This window comes from Symphalangus syndactylus, chromosome 17 (genome assembly GCF_028878055.3).
Source record: "Symphalangus syndactylus isolate Jambi chromosome 17, NHGRI_mSymSyn1-v2.1_pri, whole genome shotgun sequence".
NCBI lineage: Eukaryota > Metazoa > Chordata > Mammalia > Primates > Hylobatidae > Symphalangus > Symphalangus syndactylus.
This window is the reverse complement of record NC_072439.2, coordinates 12,036,061-12,052,006: the sequence shown is the minus strand read 5'-3', so window position 1 is coordinate 12,052,006 and position 15,946 is coordinate 12,036,061. Positions and strand designations below refer to the sequence as shown.

At 58.5% G+C, this 15,946-nt stretch overlaps 2 protein-coding genes across 5 annotated transcripts in view; one reads left to right on the top strand and one right to left on the bottom strand.

Annotated features, from left to right (window-relative positions):
• The window catches only part of SPPL2B (signal peptide peptidase like 2B), a 23,620-nt gene extending 15,010 nt beyond the window's left edge, over window positions 1-8,610 (bottom strand). For 3 of the 4 annotated variants that reach the window (XM_055250238.2, XM_055250236.2, XM_055250239.2), the window contains exons 1-2: window positions 8,457-8,610; window positions 2,669-2,788 (exon numbers count right to left, since the gene is read on the bottom strand). In XM_055250238.2, coding sequence (XP_055106213.2) covers window positions 2,669-2,788; window positions 8,457-8,603 — 267 coding nt within the window. In that variant the 5' untranslated portion in view covers window positions 8,604-8,610. The remainder of the gene's footprint in view (window positions 1-2,668; window positions 2,789-8,456) is intronic. The other variant, XM_055250237.2, reaches the window with a different exon arrangement.
• LSM7 (LSM7 homolog, U6 small nuclear RNA and mRNA degradation associated) lies at window positions 8,510-15,946 on the top strand. The gene is made up of 4 exons (XM_055250249.2): window positions 8,510-8,671; window positions 8,755-8,845; window positions 12,969-13,040; window positions 15,646-15,946. Exons 1-4 carry the CDS (start codon window positions 8,591-8,593, stop codon window positions 15,786-15,788), a joined length of 387 nt encoding a protein of 128 aa, XP_055106224.1. The 5' UTR covers window positions 8,510-8,590; the 3' UTR covers window positions 15,789-15,946.

Below are 15,946 nucleotides of genomic sequence, written 5' to 3'. Positions count from 1 at the left end.
TGATGTGAGTCACCAGGAGGACCCAGCTGCCCCTTCTCCCACCTGAAGCCTGCGCTGAGTTAGATCCCGGCCCTCGCCTAAAGCCCCGCGTGGCCTCGGCCCACCTGGGCAGAGCCATCCCTACTGCGGCTCCCACAGCCGGGCCCTGGGCGAGGGCTGGGCTGCCTCATCTGAGCGGGGCCAGAGTCCTCACAGACATGGCTGTCCCCTGACACCTGAGCCACCCCGCGAGCCGTCACAGAACACTCAGCAAGACCGAGTGGGTCCCCACCACAGCCCCATCACGGCCAGGCACCTGTGAGAAGGGGGAGGGTTTCCAGTGTGCAGAGAACAAGGCCCTCTCAGGGGCCTCACACCCCCTGAAGCCAAGACACACATGCACACACACACACACGCGCACACGCACACATACACACACACACATACACACACACATACACATGCACACACACGCACACGCATGCACACACCCACAGCCAGGCCAGAGCACACGCACACCCACCCACAGCCAGGCCAGAGCACACGCACACACCCACAGCCAGGCTAAAGCACACGCACACACACCCACAGCCAGGCCAGCGCGCACACACACGCACCCACAGCCAAGCTGGAGCGCACACACACGCACGCACATGTGCACACATACACAGCCAGGCTGGAGCACACGGCACACATATGCACACACAAGCACACACATGCACACTCACGCTCAAGCAGACACACGCCTATTACACACATGCACAAAAACATGCACACACAGCCAGGCCAGAGCACACGGCACACACGTGCATACACAAGCACATACCTGTGCACTCATGCTCAGGCACACACACCTATTATACACACATGCAGGCACACACACCACACGAACTCACACACACTGAAGCATACGCACATACCTATTACACATGCACTCACACACACTCATGCACACACACGAACCCAAACACAAAGGCACACACACATCCACACATAAACCTATTATCCACATGTACACACACATACACACACACCTATTACACATGTACACACGCACACATGTGCAGACAATGTACACATCCACAAACATAACTATTGCAGGTGTGCTTACACACACCTGCACACACAGACACACACGTGCACTCACACATCCATACACAAACCTACTGCATGCACGCTCACACGCACATGTGCACATAAAAACAGACATACACATTCGGACCCATGCACATGCCCCCACACACCTATTACACACATGCTCACAGTGTGCTGACACACAAACACGCACTAAGGCACACGTCCATGCACATATCTATTACACGTTCTCACACGCACACACAAACTCAGAAATATGCACTCAGGCACGTCTTCACACATACCTATTACATGTGTTCACATGCCTATTACATGTGTTGACACACACCTATTACGTGTGTTCACACACACACAAAAACACTCAGGCACATGCACATATACACTGATGTAAACTCACATAAACATGCAGACACATGAGCACGTCCAAGCACATACTGATTACACAGGTGCTCGCACACACACACTATGCATAAAGCTGACAGGAAGATGCTAGTGCTTCTTCACCGGCACATCTCGAGGGCTCCAGGAGGGGGCACGACACAGTGGGAAAGGAGGCGGGGCCTGAGGGGCTCAGTGGGAAAGGAGGCAGGGAATGAGGGATGTGGTGGGAAAGGAGGCGGGGCCAGAGGGATGCAGTGCGAAAGGAGGCGGGGCCTGAGGGACAAAGTGAGAAAGGAGGCGGGGCCTGAGGGATGCAGCGGGAAAGGAGGCAGAGAGTGAAGAATGCAGTGAGAAAGGAGGCGGGGCCTGAAGGGTGCAGTGAGAAAGGAGGCGGGGCCTGAAGAGTGCAGTGGGAAAGGAGGTGGGGCCTGAAGGGTGCAGTGAGAAAGGAGGCGGGGCCTGAAGGATGCAGTGGGAAAGGAGGTGGGGCCTGAAGGATGCAGTGAAAAGGAGGCGGGGCCTGAAGGGTGCAGTGGGAAAGGAGGCGGGGCATGAAGGGTGCAGTGGGAAAGGAGGCGGAGCCTGAAGGGTGCAGTGAGAAAGGAGGCGGGGCCTGAAGGGTACAGTGAGAAAGGAGGCGGGGCCTGAAGGATGCAGTGGGAAAGGAGGCAGGGCCTGAAGGATGCAGTGGGAAAGGAGGCGGGGCCTGAAGGATGCAGTGGGAAAGGAGGCGGGGCCTGAGGGATGCAGTGGGAAAGGAGGCGGGGCCTGAGGACTAAGTGGGAAACGAGGTGGGGCCTCTGAGGGAGGGACCCATCCAGCAGCAGGTGTTAGTGCCCCAGTCAGGAAGACGGTGAAAGGAACAGGTCTCGTCCCTGGGGCCCCACTGTGCCCTCTGCTGTCACTCCTCCAAGGACCCCTCTGGGCCCACTGGATAGGGACCCCGGTATGGAGCAGTAGAGACCCTCATCTACCACATGGAGCTCAGCCAGCGCCTCTGCATCTGCACCCCAAGGCCCCATGGACAGCTTGCATTGATGACCAGGGTTGGGGAGGCCCAGGGGAACTGGGGGCCAGCTGAGGGTCCCCCAGACCTGGTCAGGGCCTGCCTCTTGCCTCTGGATCTTTCCTGCAGCCCCAGCCGGATGTGTCTCTAGAGCCCTGGGGCCCCCGCATTCTCCTCCGCAGCGGCGCCCGGCCAGCGGGTACTCACTGCCTTGCTGAGGTCGTGCGGCAGATGGGCCCACTGTGGGTTGTAGAGGATGCAGTAGTCTTTGCCTTCAGGGCCCCCAGCCTGGGAGACCACGTGCACCATGCCGTACTCACAGGCCACCTGCAGGACAAGGCCGGCGGTCAGAGCCACAGCAAGGGACATGCGGGGCTGCACCACCCCATGAGAAACAGGTCCGAGGAGGGGAGGACGCCTCCAGGAAGGGCGCCCGTGTTCACCAGGTGGTCTGGGATGCTTTCCCCTCTCGACAGGACAGATAGGGATGTGACCATACGTGGTTTATAGCAAAGACCCAGACTGGCTCACCTTCCTCAGGGAGCCCCAGGCTGGTGACCATGAGTGTGTCAGGTCACCCCTCTGTGGCTGCCGAGTTTCTGCACCAAAAAACAGGGATCGCACCACCTCCTGGGCCTCCCAGGATCAGTGGGCACGGTGGGAGAATGACAGCCGCAGGCAGAGCCCTGAGCAGGGAAGCAGGGCAGGGCCCCAGCAGACCTGGCCCTGGGCCTGGGCGGGAGGCCTGGACAAGCCTCCGCATCCCTCAGGTCTGGGTGGCCTTTGACCCACAGCCCTGTGGGCACTGCCTGTTGGCTGGTGCTCCAGGGCACACGGAGGCCCAGGCACATGGTGGGGCCCAGACGAGGGGGATCCCCAGGTCGGCACCCCTCAGTTCTCACTGGAAGAACAGCAGGAAGCAGGTGGGCCAAGGGGCCTATGGGCACCGGGTCCTGAGTGGGACAGGCTAAGGTTTGCAACAGGTCACGCTGCCACCAGCAGGACAGACAGTGTCATGTTCCCCACGAAGCCCCAAACCAGCAGAGTCCAGCACAGCAGCTCCCACCTCGCAGGAGGGAGAAGGAACAGCCAGCCAGGGCTTCAAGTTCCTGCTGTCCAGCCTGCAGCAGCAGCAGCTCAGAGAAGGCCACAGGGAGAAGACCTGGATCCGCCTGCAGGAGGCCCTGACACAGAACAGGGACGAGGGGCCAAAGCCGGCCAAGAGGAGGTGGGGTGGTGGCCACCGCACCCAGGACAGAACGGGCCGGGGCCCTTGCCACGCTCTCAAAACGAAGTAGGGGGCAGGACCAGGCCCCAAAGCGCTGGACCCCTCCCAGGAGGGTTGCAGAGTAGACGGGCATGGACCAGAAGGGCCAACCCTTGCCTCTTCAATTTAATGCTTAACAGAGCAGGATGGAGCTATGAGGAAAGACGGATTCCACACGCAGGAAGCTGGCACTGCTCACCACGCCTCCCACCGCAGGGACCACAGCGGACACTGCAGGGCTCTGGCCTAGGCAGAACCACAGTCCTCCAAGCAGAGCCCAGTCCAGCCTCCCGCACCTGCCATCCCCACCTTTCTTCTGCTCCCCTGCCCAGGGCCCCCACCCCGCAGCGGACAAAGACATCTCCATCTCGCCAGGACACCAGTCACCAGAGGTTCTCACAGCGATGCGGACCAGGTCCCAGCTGCTGTGCCACACTGCAGACCCTCAGTGTGGGCCCCCAGGGGAGCCCGGCCCGCACAGGGAGGAGGGGTCCCAGAAGAAAAACCATGTGCCAGGGACCAAGGAGACCCACCCCATGCCCTAGGCCCGCCCGTTCTCAGGAGTGCCCAGCCCTCAGCCTTCCGGGGCTGCAGGGCTCCTGCCAGGCTGTAAACCTCCCAGACAGAGAGACAGCTGCACCCCCTGGTTCCCAGGGGGCCTGCCACAGAAACAGGCCACAGCCACTTGCCTCATCAGGAACAGGATGGCAGCCACGTCTGCACGGGCGCTGAGCTGCGCACCAAAAGGGCCGACACCACACCACAAGGACCCACAGTGTAGACGCAGCTCTGCCAAGCTGGGGCTGGGGAAGGAGAGCTCTGGCTTGGCTAAAGGTCCCAAAGGTCCCTGGTGCCAGACACCAACCCCAGCACACAGGCACAGATGGGCTCTCCAACAGCCGGGCCCTCACTGAAATCAAGCAAAGGCTCCGGCCTGGTCTGGGAGCATCTGGGTCAAGGCCCTGGTGACCTCGGGGTGGCAGCATGGTGAAAGCTCATGGAGCCCCGGTCCCCACAATCGACTGGAGGTCTTATAGCTCTTGGCTAATGCTGCTTCCTTCCCACAGCTGCCCCAGCCCAACTCCAAGCACCTCCCGTGTGACCTCCCCCAGAACCCAGGCAGAGTCAGGAGCCCTTTCTCTCCAGTTCTGCCCACCAGACTGCCTGCCCCTGAGAGCACCCCTTAGTCTGGCCCCGGTGCCAAGCCCGGAGGGTGCCCCTTCCAACACAGCCCCCCAGTGTTCAGAACCCCTCGCTCCTACTCCAGGACGGATGTTATGGGTCACGGCAGAGGCCAAGAATCCACAGTCCCGCCCACCTTCTGTGTTTGTAAATAAAGTTTTATTGGAACACAGCCAAGCCCATTCCTAAGGAAGGGTCTCCGGCTCTGGAAGAACAACAGGAGAAACCAAGCAACCAAACCAGAGGCCACGTGGGCCACAGAGCCCAGCAAAACTACTGTCTAGCCCTTCCCGGAAAACACTTGCCGAGCTCTGCTCTATGGGATCAGGGACTTTGGTGAAAAGTGTCTTTTGTGTAAAATGGGAACTGATAGAACTGCTTCTCTGCTTGTCTCTAAAAGGGTCATTTAAAAGTACAAAGGCACATTCATGCATTTTCCTCTCCACAATTCGTAAAACTGGTTTTCCATTAAAAAAACAAGCCTGTGCCTCTATCAAAGGCCAGAGAACGCGGCATCTCACTGGGAAGAGTTTCCTCACCTGCTGAGTTAAAGGAACAGGGAACAATTCTTCCAACGGCCACAGCTCTAAGAGGGCCCTGAGTTCTAGACAGGCCCACCAAAATCTGGAGGAGCAGAAAAAGCTCAGGCTACAAGGACAGGCTCAAAGCCCAAGCCTCGACCTCCAAATCCTTCACAATTGCAGCACAAACGCTTTGCAACTGCACACAAGTTTAGAAACTACTAGGCTTAGAAACCCTGCCTCGAAGTGACTGTGAAAGCATCCACGTCAAGGGCCTTTGAAACAGGCCAGTGACTCCCGGCCGGGAGAGCCTCCCTTCTGGTTAGACTGAGGAGTTCCAGGAGCCGGGCCGGTCCAGCCAGGGCCACCAGCTCCAGCTCAGATCTGCTGAGGGGCAGGCTCCATGGGGTGGGGGAGGGGAGGTGTCTCATTGGGGAGGTTGACTTCCTTGCTCAGGGTCACAGAATGGTAGCGAGCGAGTTGAGGACTGTCACCAACCAGGTGCCTGCCCTGAGAGCAAGTCTCACTCTTGGGCAATCGGACTCAGATTTCCACTGCCGCGAAGCACCGCCCCGCTCCAGGGACAGGTGTCTCAGGGTGTATTTACAACCAGGGTTCTGGGAGGGGAAGGAGCACCTGCTCTCTCACGTCCCTCTGACACGTCCTTTGACTCCCCACCCTCCAGATAAAGCTCACACTCTTCAGCCCGTCCAGGTTAAAGTCCACGCTCCCCAGCACCGAGCGCCTTCCACGGCCTGGCTTCCACCAGACTAGGAGGCTGAATGCTCTGCCTTCACTCTCTGCCTGGGGCCACTCGCACCACTGCCCCCTCCTCTGTGCCCCTGCTCCAGCATCCCTCCACGGCCCACTCCCCAGGCCTCCTTGGTGGTGACATCTTTCAGGGTGTAAACCCTTCCTTCCAGCATTATTCCACCCTACACTCCAGCCACAGCCCACCCCTTGCCAACCCCAAATAACCTGCCAGCTCTCACATCTCCTAGCCCCCGCTTATGCTGCTTCTGGTGCTTCCAACACCCTTCCCCTCCTGCCGACCCAGCAAACTCCTACTCATCATTCAGAACACCTGCTTCAGGGCCAGGCACTGTGGCTCACGCCTGTCATCCCAGCACTTTGGGAGGCCGAAGCAGGTGGATCACCTGAGGTCAGAAGTTTGAGATCAGCCTGACCAACATGATGAAACCTTGTCTCTACTTAAAAAAAAAAAAAAAAAAAAAAAGTCCGGGCGCGGTGGCTCAAGCTTGTAATCCCAGCACTTTGGGAGGCCAAGGCGGGCGAATCACGAGGTCAGGAGATCGAGACCACGGCGAAACCCCGTCTCTACTAAAAATACAAAAAAATTAGCCGGGTGTCGTGGTGGGTGCCTGTAGTCCCAGCTATCGGAGAGGCTGAGGCAGGAGAATAGCGTGAACCCGGGAGGTGGAGCTTGCAGTGAGCCGAGATTGCGCCACTGCACTCCAGCCTGGGCGACAGAGCAAGACTCCGTCTCAAAAAAAAAAAAAAAAAAAAAATTTAGCCAGGAGTGGTGACATGCACCTGTCATCCCAGCTATTCGGGAGGCTGAGGTGGCAGAATTGCTTGAATGGGAGGCGGAGGTTGCAGTGAGCCGAGATCATGCCACTGCACTCCAGCCTGGGCAACAGAGCGAGACTCCGTCTCAAAAAAAAAAAAAAAAAAAAAAAATCTGCTTCGGAAAAGCCTTCCCAGGCAAACTGAGTCCCTCCCTCCACAGAGTTCTGTGATCTTTCTTCCACCTCTGGCTTTCCCCCTCCCTCCAAACGTCTGGGGAGCTCTAGGTGCCTGGCCGCAGAATGGGGGGAGTCCAAAGGGGGCTGACAGAGCAGCTGGGGGTGGCGTTGGGGTTATCAGAAAGCTTCCGAGGGGGCCCAACAGCCTTGCAGAGACCAGGGGCAACTCAGGGTAAGAGAAAAGACTAGAGACTGAAGCGCCTGCAATGAGCTGCAGGCTTCCCCAGCAGCCAGGTCACAACTGGATGGCGCGCTCATCTGGATGCGACATGGTCTGACATACTTTGAAAGGGTCACTCCTGCTGTGTCGAGGATGGACTGGGGATGTGGGGGACAAAGGCAGCCACAGCAGAGGGATAGCGGTGGGGCTGGAGGAGTGGAGACTGAGGAGCCGGGTGGCGGCGGCGCCTTAAGAGTGAGAACTCTGAGGGGGGAGTGAAGGTTAAGGGCTGCATTTGTGGGGCTGCTCCAGGTTCCATTGCCTGAGCCACCAAACTCAGCAGAGAGGGAAGATTTGGAATTAAGAAAATAAAAGATGCAGTTTTGACAGTACGATCTCGTAGACTGTCCCCACTAGAACCTGACACTCTTTACATCAAATGACACACAATGAACATAATGAAGGCCTGTTGGCCCTGGGCGCTGGTCACCCCGGGCAGAACCTCCAGAATCCACACCATAGTCGGCCCTCCTTCTGCAGACGAATTCCCTCGTCCAAGGTCACGGAGTAAAAGATGGAGCGGCGATCCGACCCCAGTGCAGGGCTGGGCTCCTGGCCGCTCCAGGATGCTGCCGGTCACTGGGGGACGCGCGGGACCCTTCTGGGTTCCCCCACCGCACCCCCTACGGTGAGGTTAGCTTAGCACCGTGCCCGTTTCGTCTAAGGGGAAACTGAGGCTCGGAGAGGGGTGGGCAGCCGCCTGCTCAAGGCCACAGAGGCGGCCAGAGGCGTCCCCGGCGGCAGCTGGAGACCCCGAAACGGAGAAGCAGAACCGGAGGACAAACTTCAGACCCGGTGGGAAGTGAGGGGCGCTGCAGCGGCGGAGGGCCTCCGAGGCGGGGAAGGGAGAGGAGCCGGGGACAGACCCGCAAGGTCACGGCCGGGCCCCGGCACCGCCGGCCGACAACGCGGGGACCGCGGATCCCCGAGGCTGGACCCCCAAGACGGGCCGAGCGGGGTCGCTCCTGCGCGTAGCCCGGGGACCGAGAGGCCGACGGGCCGCAGCCTGCGGTGCCGTCGGGACCGGTGCCGCGCTCACCTGGGCTGCGAGGAGCAGAAAGGCCGCCAAAAGCCGCGCCAGCGCAGCCGCCACCGACGCCGCCATGTCGGCCGGTGCCCGCCGCAACCATCGGCAGATGTTTCCCAGCAACGCCCCGACACCCCGGGCCACGCATGCGCCGCGCATGCGCGTGTGGGGGGGTCAAAGGGCGCGGGGCGGTGCCTGCGGAGAGACACACGCGCGACAAGATGGCGGTGAGCGCGCGGCGGAATCTGGAGCCGGGGGGCGTGGGGCTCGGGCCGCGCTCCAGGCCTCACGCGCTCTGCTTTCCCCGCAGGATAAGGAGAAGAAGAAAAAGGAGAGCATCTTGGACTTGTCCAAGTACATCGACAAGACGATCCGGGTAAAGTTCCAGGGAGGCCGCGAAGGTGAGGAGGCTCCCGCTGTCGCTACCCCCCCTTTAAAAATTTCAAATAAACCCAGCAACAGAGATGATGAGGATGCTGCGGAAGCACCTCTTTTATTTATTTATTTTTTTTTTTTTTTGAGACCCAGCGTCGCTGTGTCACCGGGGCTGGAGTGCAGTGGTGCGATCTCAGCTCACTGCAACCTCCGCCTCCCAGGTTCAAGTGATTCTTGTGCCTCAGCCTCCCGAGTAGCTGGAATTACAGGTGTACCACCACGCCTAATATTTGTATTTTTAGTAGAGACGCCATGTTGGCCAGGCTGGTCTCAAACTCCTGGCCTCAAGCGATCTGCCTGCCTCAGCCCCCTAAATTGCTGGCATTTCAGGCATGAGCCACCATCCCAGCCTAGCATTTTTGACTGGGCAAGTGAACTGCCTTCTCCGAGCCTCCGCTTCCTCATTTGTCAAATGGGGCTGGTAACTCCACCCACTTCACAGGGGGTGGTGAGAATGAATGGTTACAGGCATGTAATGTAATTGAGGCAGCTCTCAGCAGGAAGTAAGCAGTCAGTCAACACGTCACTTATTCAACAGCCTCTTGAATCTTTGGTTTCTTTTTTTTGTAAGACGGGAACCCAAACCTCTTTGTTCCTGGATTGTAGACAACTGGGTGGCATGAGAGTTATTTAAAAATCACAGTGCCCCAGGCGGGCGGGGCGGCTCACGTGTGTAATCCCAGCACTTTGGGCGTCTGAAGCAGGAGGGTGGCTTCACCCTAGGGTTCGAGGCTGCAGTGAGCTATGACCGCACCACTGCACTCCAGCCTGGGCCACAGAGCAAGGCCCAGTCTCAAAAGAGAAAAAGGAGGCCAGGAGCAGTGGCTCACGCCTTTAATCCTGACACTTTGGGAGGCCGAGGCGGGCAGATCAGGAGGTCAGGAGATCAAGACCATCCTGGCCAACATGGTGAAACCCTGTCTCTGCTAAAATACAAAAAGTTAGCCGGGCGTGGTGGCGCACGCCTGTAGTCCCAGCTACTCGGGAGGTTGAGGCAGGAGAATCGCTTGAACCCCAGAGGTGAGATTGTGCCACTGCACTCCAGCCTGGCGATAGGGCAAGACTCCGTCTCAAAACAAAAAGAAGAAGGAATATGAATAAAATGTTTTCTCAGTCTACACCGTGCTGACTCCGGACATGGAAGGACATGAGTGAGCGGCCGCTCTTGCTGGTCATACTGCTTCCCTTTGTTTTCTGCCCTTTGTAGCAAATCACCACCCATTTAGCAGCTTAAACAGCACCATGTTATTATCTCACAGGATCTGTGGGTCAAGAGCCAGGGTGCCGCAGCCTCAAGGGCTCTCAGGAGGTTGTAACTGAGGGTTGTTTTTTGGGGTCCACCATCTTGGGGTCTTCTTCTGAGCCCACTGGTTATTGGCAGAGCTCAGTGCCTTACCTTTGCAGGGCCAGGGTCCCCATTCTGGCCAGTGTTGGCTAGGGACCCTTGCAGCTCCCAGACACTGCCAGCTCGGGACTCTGTTCCCACCGTGGTGGTCTGCCCCTACAGTGCTGCAGGCTGAGCTGACATTTGTCCAGATTCAGTTATTCTGGCCAGTGGGAGAATCATCTTTCAGAAAGGGTTTAGGGCCGGGTGTGGGGGCTCACGCCTTAATCCCAGCACTCTGGGAGGCTGAGGCAGGTGGATCACCTGAGGTCAGGAGTTCGAGACCAGCCTGGCCAACATGGTGAAACCCCATCTCTACCAAAAGTACAAAAATTAACTGGGTGCTGTGGCTCACGCCTGTAATCCCAGCACTTTGGGAGGCTGAGGCGGGCAGATCACTTGAGTTCAGGAGTTTGAGACCAGCCTGGCCAACATGGCAAGGCCCCATCTCTACTAAAAATACAAAAATTATTTGGGCATGGTGGCACATGCCTGTAGTCCCAGCTACTTGGGAGACTGAGGCAGGAGAATCGCCCTGGAGGCAGAGGTTGCAGTGAGCTGAGATCACGCCGCTGCACTCCAGCCTGGGAGACAGAGTGAGACTCCATCTCAAAAAAAAAAAAACAAACCACACACACACACAAAAAGCAGAAAGGGTTTGGTCCCTGAAGGGCTCCCCTGATGCAGTCAGGCCCACCCAGGGTGTTTCCCTCTTGATTGGCTCAAAGTCAGCTGATTCAGGGGCTCTAATTACAGCTGCGAAGTTCCTTGTCTTCGCCACATGACCTAAGCGCAGGAGTGACGTCTCGTCCCGTCAGAGTCACAGGCCCTAGCCCACACTCCAGAGGAGGGGCACCTTGACTCCACGTTAGAGACCTACCTACCTCAGTGCTCACATCTGTCCCCGTAAGGAGGGCGAGCTCACTGGTCAGGCTGGTGCCAAGGACCTGAACAGCTGTATCCGACCCCATCTTATAGGTGATGAGTTTCGTTTTGCCAGGGAGGGACTTGAGCACAGAGAGAGGGAGCCCTGGAGGTGGAGGCTGAAGCCTTTGGAGGTGGACGGAAGCTCGTATGCAGGCGGGCAGACCTCTGTAGAAGGCCAGACGGCAAATATCTTTAGCTTTGCAGCCCAGATGGTCTCTGTCACAACCACTGAGCTATGCCAGCAGAGCAGGAGAGCCGCCCTGGTCAGCGCCTGAGCGGGCGAGTGTGGTGGTGGGCCAGTGAAACTTTGACTTACAGAGAGGAGCGGCAGGACAGGTTCGCCTGAGAGTCGTAGTTTGCAGACCCTCGCCCTGCACCACCGCACAGGGCGGCCGTCAGTGTGTGTGGAGCAGCCGCGGACGGGCTCTCAGCCCTGCCTTGGGAGGAGACAGGCGGGCAGAATAATGCCCGGGGTGCCTGCTTCCTGAGATTGGCGGGGGCGTGCAGAGGGCAGCACCATAAGGGCTGTGGGTTGCTGTCTGGGTTGCTGAAAGATGACAGGGGTAAGGAGGGCAGGGAGGGTGTGGCTGCAGGACACCCCTCAGTGAGCTCAGAGGTGGAGCCGCTGCTGGGCCTCGGCTGGAGGAGCCTACAGGGGAATGGAGGGGAGTCCCAGGCAGGGAGGGTGGGCTGGCCTCTGCTGGGAACACGCAGCTCCCACTTCACCCTTCTCAGTGTCACCAGACACTACGGAGCAGGATCAGATGGCAGAGGTCACCACCGGGTCAGACAGCCCTAACCTAAGGTGGCAAGTTGTGACCTAAGGCAGCGAGGCTTGAGGGGTGGGGCAGGCAGCGTGGAGAGAGAAGCCACAGCGACCGTCTCAGCCCCCGAAGCCTTTGCACCTGGGTCTCAGAGCATCTCTGTTGCCCGCTCCCCGGAAGCCCTGAGCAGCGGGGCTGGGATTTGTTCTTTTGTATTCTCTGAACTCACTGAGGGACTCAGCATGGGTCAGGCAGCAGTCATCACCGCTGTCATAGCGGAGCACTCTGTCTCCCCTAGATGAAGCCCTGTCCCCATCAGCCGTCACTGCTTGTCCCCTCCCTGGCCCCGGCACCCACGCATCCCCTCCCTGTCTCTGTGGATTGGCCTGTCTTGGACATTTCATAGAAATGGGATCACACAGTGCGCGGCCTTCTGTGTCTGGCGTCTCTCACCGAGCTGACGTCCTCAGGCGCGTCCTCAGGCACATCCATGCAGTGGCCTGCGCCAGCCTCACTCCTCTTCCTGGCTGGTGGTTCCACCGCGTGCACGTGCCACTGCCTGTTTTGCTACTGCTTTTGAGCTGAGAATTGTTTTTATGACTTTTAAATAGCTGGAAAGGAATCAAAAGAAGACTGTCTCACGATGTGGAAATTACATGAAATTCACAGTTCAGTGCCTGTGAGTAGAGCTGACTGGCCGCAGTTCAGCCACACATGGACTCATCACCGAAGCTGCTTCCACCCAGGCAGCCCGAGCCAGCAGCTGTGACCGGCACCCTGCGGTCCACACGGCCAGAAGTGTTTGCCATCTGGCCCCCTGCAGATGCGGTCTGCTGCCTGTGGTGGGGAGCATTCTGGAGGCTGCTGTCATCGGCCCCTCCCAGGAGCCCTCTCCTACCCTCAGTCCTCCATCCCTGGAGCAGTTAGCCCCATACCTGGCCATGCTGGGGCGGGCCCTGTGCCCAGGATGAATCTCATGCCTTCTCATTTCTCTCCCCCGGTGATTTCTCCAAGCCAGTGGAATCCTGAAGGGCTTCGACCCACTCCTTAACCTTGTGCTGGATGGCACCATTGAGTACATGCGAGGTGAGTGAGGCAGCGGCCGAGGCGGGCAGCAGGGCGGCGGGGGGAGGGGGCAGCGGGACGAGGGCGGTGGCCGTGGGGCTGCCTGCTGGCTCTTCCTCTCTCAAACTCACAAAACCTCTGAGTTAGCGACGTGAAGTCTCGTGGCGGCCAGTGGACGGGCTTGAGCGCTCACCGGTCCTAGACGTCCTCACAAAGCTGGAAACTCCATTGTTGTGGGGCCTGGAGAGATGGAGGAGCTGCCAGCTCACCCACTGGTCTCTACACACTCACGGGGCACTTAAAGTGCGCCCGGCACAGTTAGAGGACAGCCTTTTTAAATGTTTTATTATTTTAATTTTTGTTAAATTGGTGATGTGAGAGGCCAGGCGCAGTGGCTCACACGTGTAATCCCAGCACTTGGGGAGGCCGAGGCAGGAGGATCCCTTGAGGTCAGGAGTTTGAGACCAACCTGACCAACATGGTGAAACCCCATCTCCACTAAAAATGCAAAAAATTAGCTGGGTGTGGTGGCACACGCCTGTAATCCCAGCTGCTCAGGAGGCTGAGGCAGGAGAATCGCTTAAACCTGGGAGGTGGGGGTTGCAGTGAGCCAAGACGGTGCAACTGCACTCCAGCCTGAGTAACACAGCAAGACTCCGTCTCAAAAAAAAAGAGATAAGCTGAGGTCTCACTGTGTTGCCCAGGCTGGTCTCGAACTCCTGGGCTCAAGGCATCCTCCTGCTTCAGCCTCCCACAGTGCTGGGGTTCCAGGTGTGAGCGGTGGTGCCCAGTGGAGAGCAGCCTCGCCGTGGGGGAGTGAGCGTGCTGTGGAGCTCCTCTCAGGCCCCTCTCCTCTTCTGCCCTTGTTAGTCCCCGCTATGAACACAGGGTCCCCGCCCCCACCCCAGAGGACCCTCCCTCATTTCCCTGCCCCTGCTCGCTCTCCTCCCCAGTGAGGCCGCCAAGTCCTCAGACTCTCCCGCAGAAGCTCCTGCTGCAGGTCCCCAGCTGGCAAGTCCCCAGCCTGGCCCAGGCACTGGGGGATGCCAGGACTTAGGAGAGAGAGGGTCTTGCCCCTCAGACCCATTGATACTGAGACAAGATTTATTCTTGGAGCTGGCCATGGTGGGTCGTGCCTGTAATCCCAGCACTTTGGGAGGCCAAGACAGGAGGATCACTTGAGTCCAGGAATTTGAGACCAGCCTGGGCAACATAGTGAGATCCTGTCTCTACAAAAAAAAAAAAAAAAATTTAATAAGCCAGGCATGGCGGTACGTGTGCCTGTGGCCCCAGCTACTCGGGAGGCTAAGACAGGAGGATTGCTTGAGCCTGGGAGGTTGAGGCTGTGAGCTGTGATTGCGCTACTGCACTCCGGCCTGAGCAACAGAGCAAGACCTGGTCTCTGAAAAAAAATTTTAAAATCCTGGGCCTCATGGTTCTCCCATGCTCCCACCACCGCAGGACCACAGCAGTGAGGAGTTTTAACCACCTTCAGCCTCTTGAGAGCCTGTCTTGGGCTTACCGGCACTTCCCTGGGGTCCCAGCCCACATGGTCCCCACCCCACATGAACAACCTCTTTTTATTTTTTTTCTGAGATGGAGTCTCGCTCTGTCGCCCAGGGTGGAGTGCAGTGGTGCGATCTCGGCTCACTACAACCTCTGCCTCCCGGATTCAAGCGATTCTCCTGCCTCAGCTTCCCAAGTAGCTGGGACTACAGGCGCCTGCCACCACACTCAGCTAATTTTTGTATTTTTAGTAGAGACCGAGTTTCACCATGTTGGCCAGGATGGTCTCAATCTCTCGACCTCGCGATCTGCCCACCTTGGCCTCCCAAAGTGCTGGGATTATAGGCATGAGCCACTGCACCTGGCCCAGCCTCTTTTCTTTTTTTTTTTTTTTTTTTTTTTGAGACAGAGTCTGGCTCTGTCGCCCAAGCTGGAGTGCGGTGGCGCAATCTCGGCTCACTGCAAGCTCCACCTCCCAGGTTCACACCATTCTCCTACCTCAGCCTCCCGAGTAGCTGGGACTCCAAGCACCTGCCACCACGCCCGGCTAATTTTGTTGTATGTTTTAGTAGAGACAGGGTTTCACCGTGTTAGCCCGGATGGTCTCGATCTCCTGACCTCGTGATCCGCCTGCCTTGGCCTCCCAAAGTGCTGGGATTACAGGCGTGAGCCACCGCACCCAGTCCCCGGCCTCTTTGTTGTAGGGTGAATATTGGCCCCGTAGGGCTCCAGGGACCTTGCAGAGACCAGGAGGCCCAGGGTGCCTGTATTCTGGCCAGCCGTCTGATAACCTGGTTCCCGGCCCTGGTGCCTGGGCCCCAGTGAGCTCTGAGACCCAGGGTAGCCGGCTGTTGTCCAGGCCTCCCTGTTCCCATGGTTTGTGGAGTGAGGGAGGGCTGTGGCTGCTGTCTGTGGAGCTGCCGCTGGTCTCTAGGGGCCGTGGGTCTGAGCCGTGGGAGCCGGGGACCTGCCCCGCAGAGTGCACCCCATCTGAGGTCCCCGCATGCTCATGGCGCCTGCAGGGTGCAGGTGCGGAGGTCAGAGCGAGGGTCTTGGGTGGGTGGGGGGTCTCAGAGGCTTCCTGGAGCTCCCTCAGTCCTCTCTGTCTACTCCTCCCCAGACCCTGACGACCAGTACAAGCTCACGGAGGACACCCGGCAGCTGGGCCTCGTGGTGTGCCGGGGCACGTCCGTGGTGCTCATCTGCCCGCAGGACGGCATGGAGGCCATCCCCAACCCCTTCATCCAGCAGCAGGACGCCTAGCCTGGCCGGGGGTGCGGCGGGTGCAGGGCAGGCCCAAGCAACTCGGTTTCCCGCGGACTTGGCTGCTGCTCCCACCGCAGTACTGCCTGCTGGAACGGAAGCATTTTCCTTTTTGTATAGGTTGAATTTTTGTTTTCTTAATAAAATTGCAAACCTCA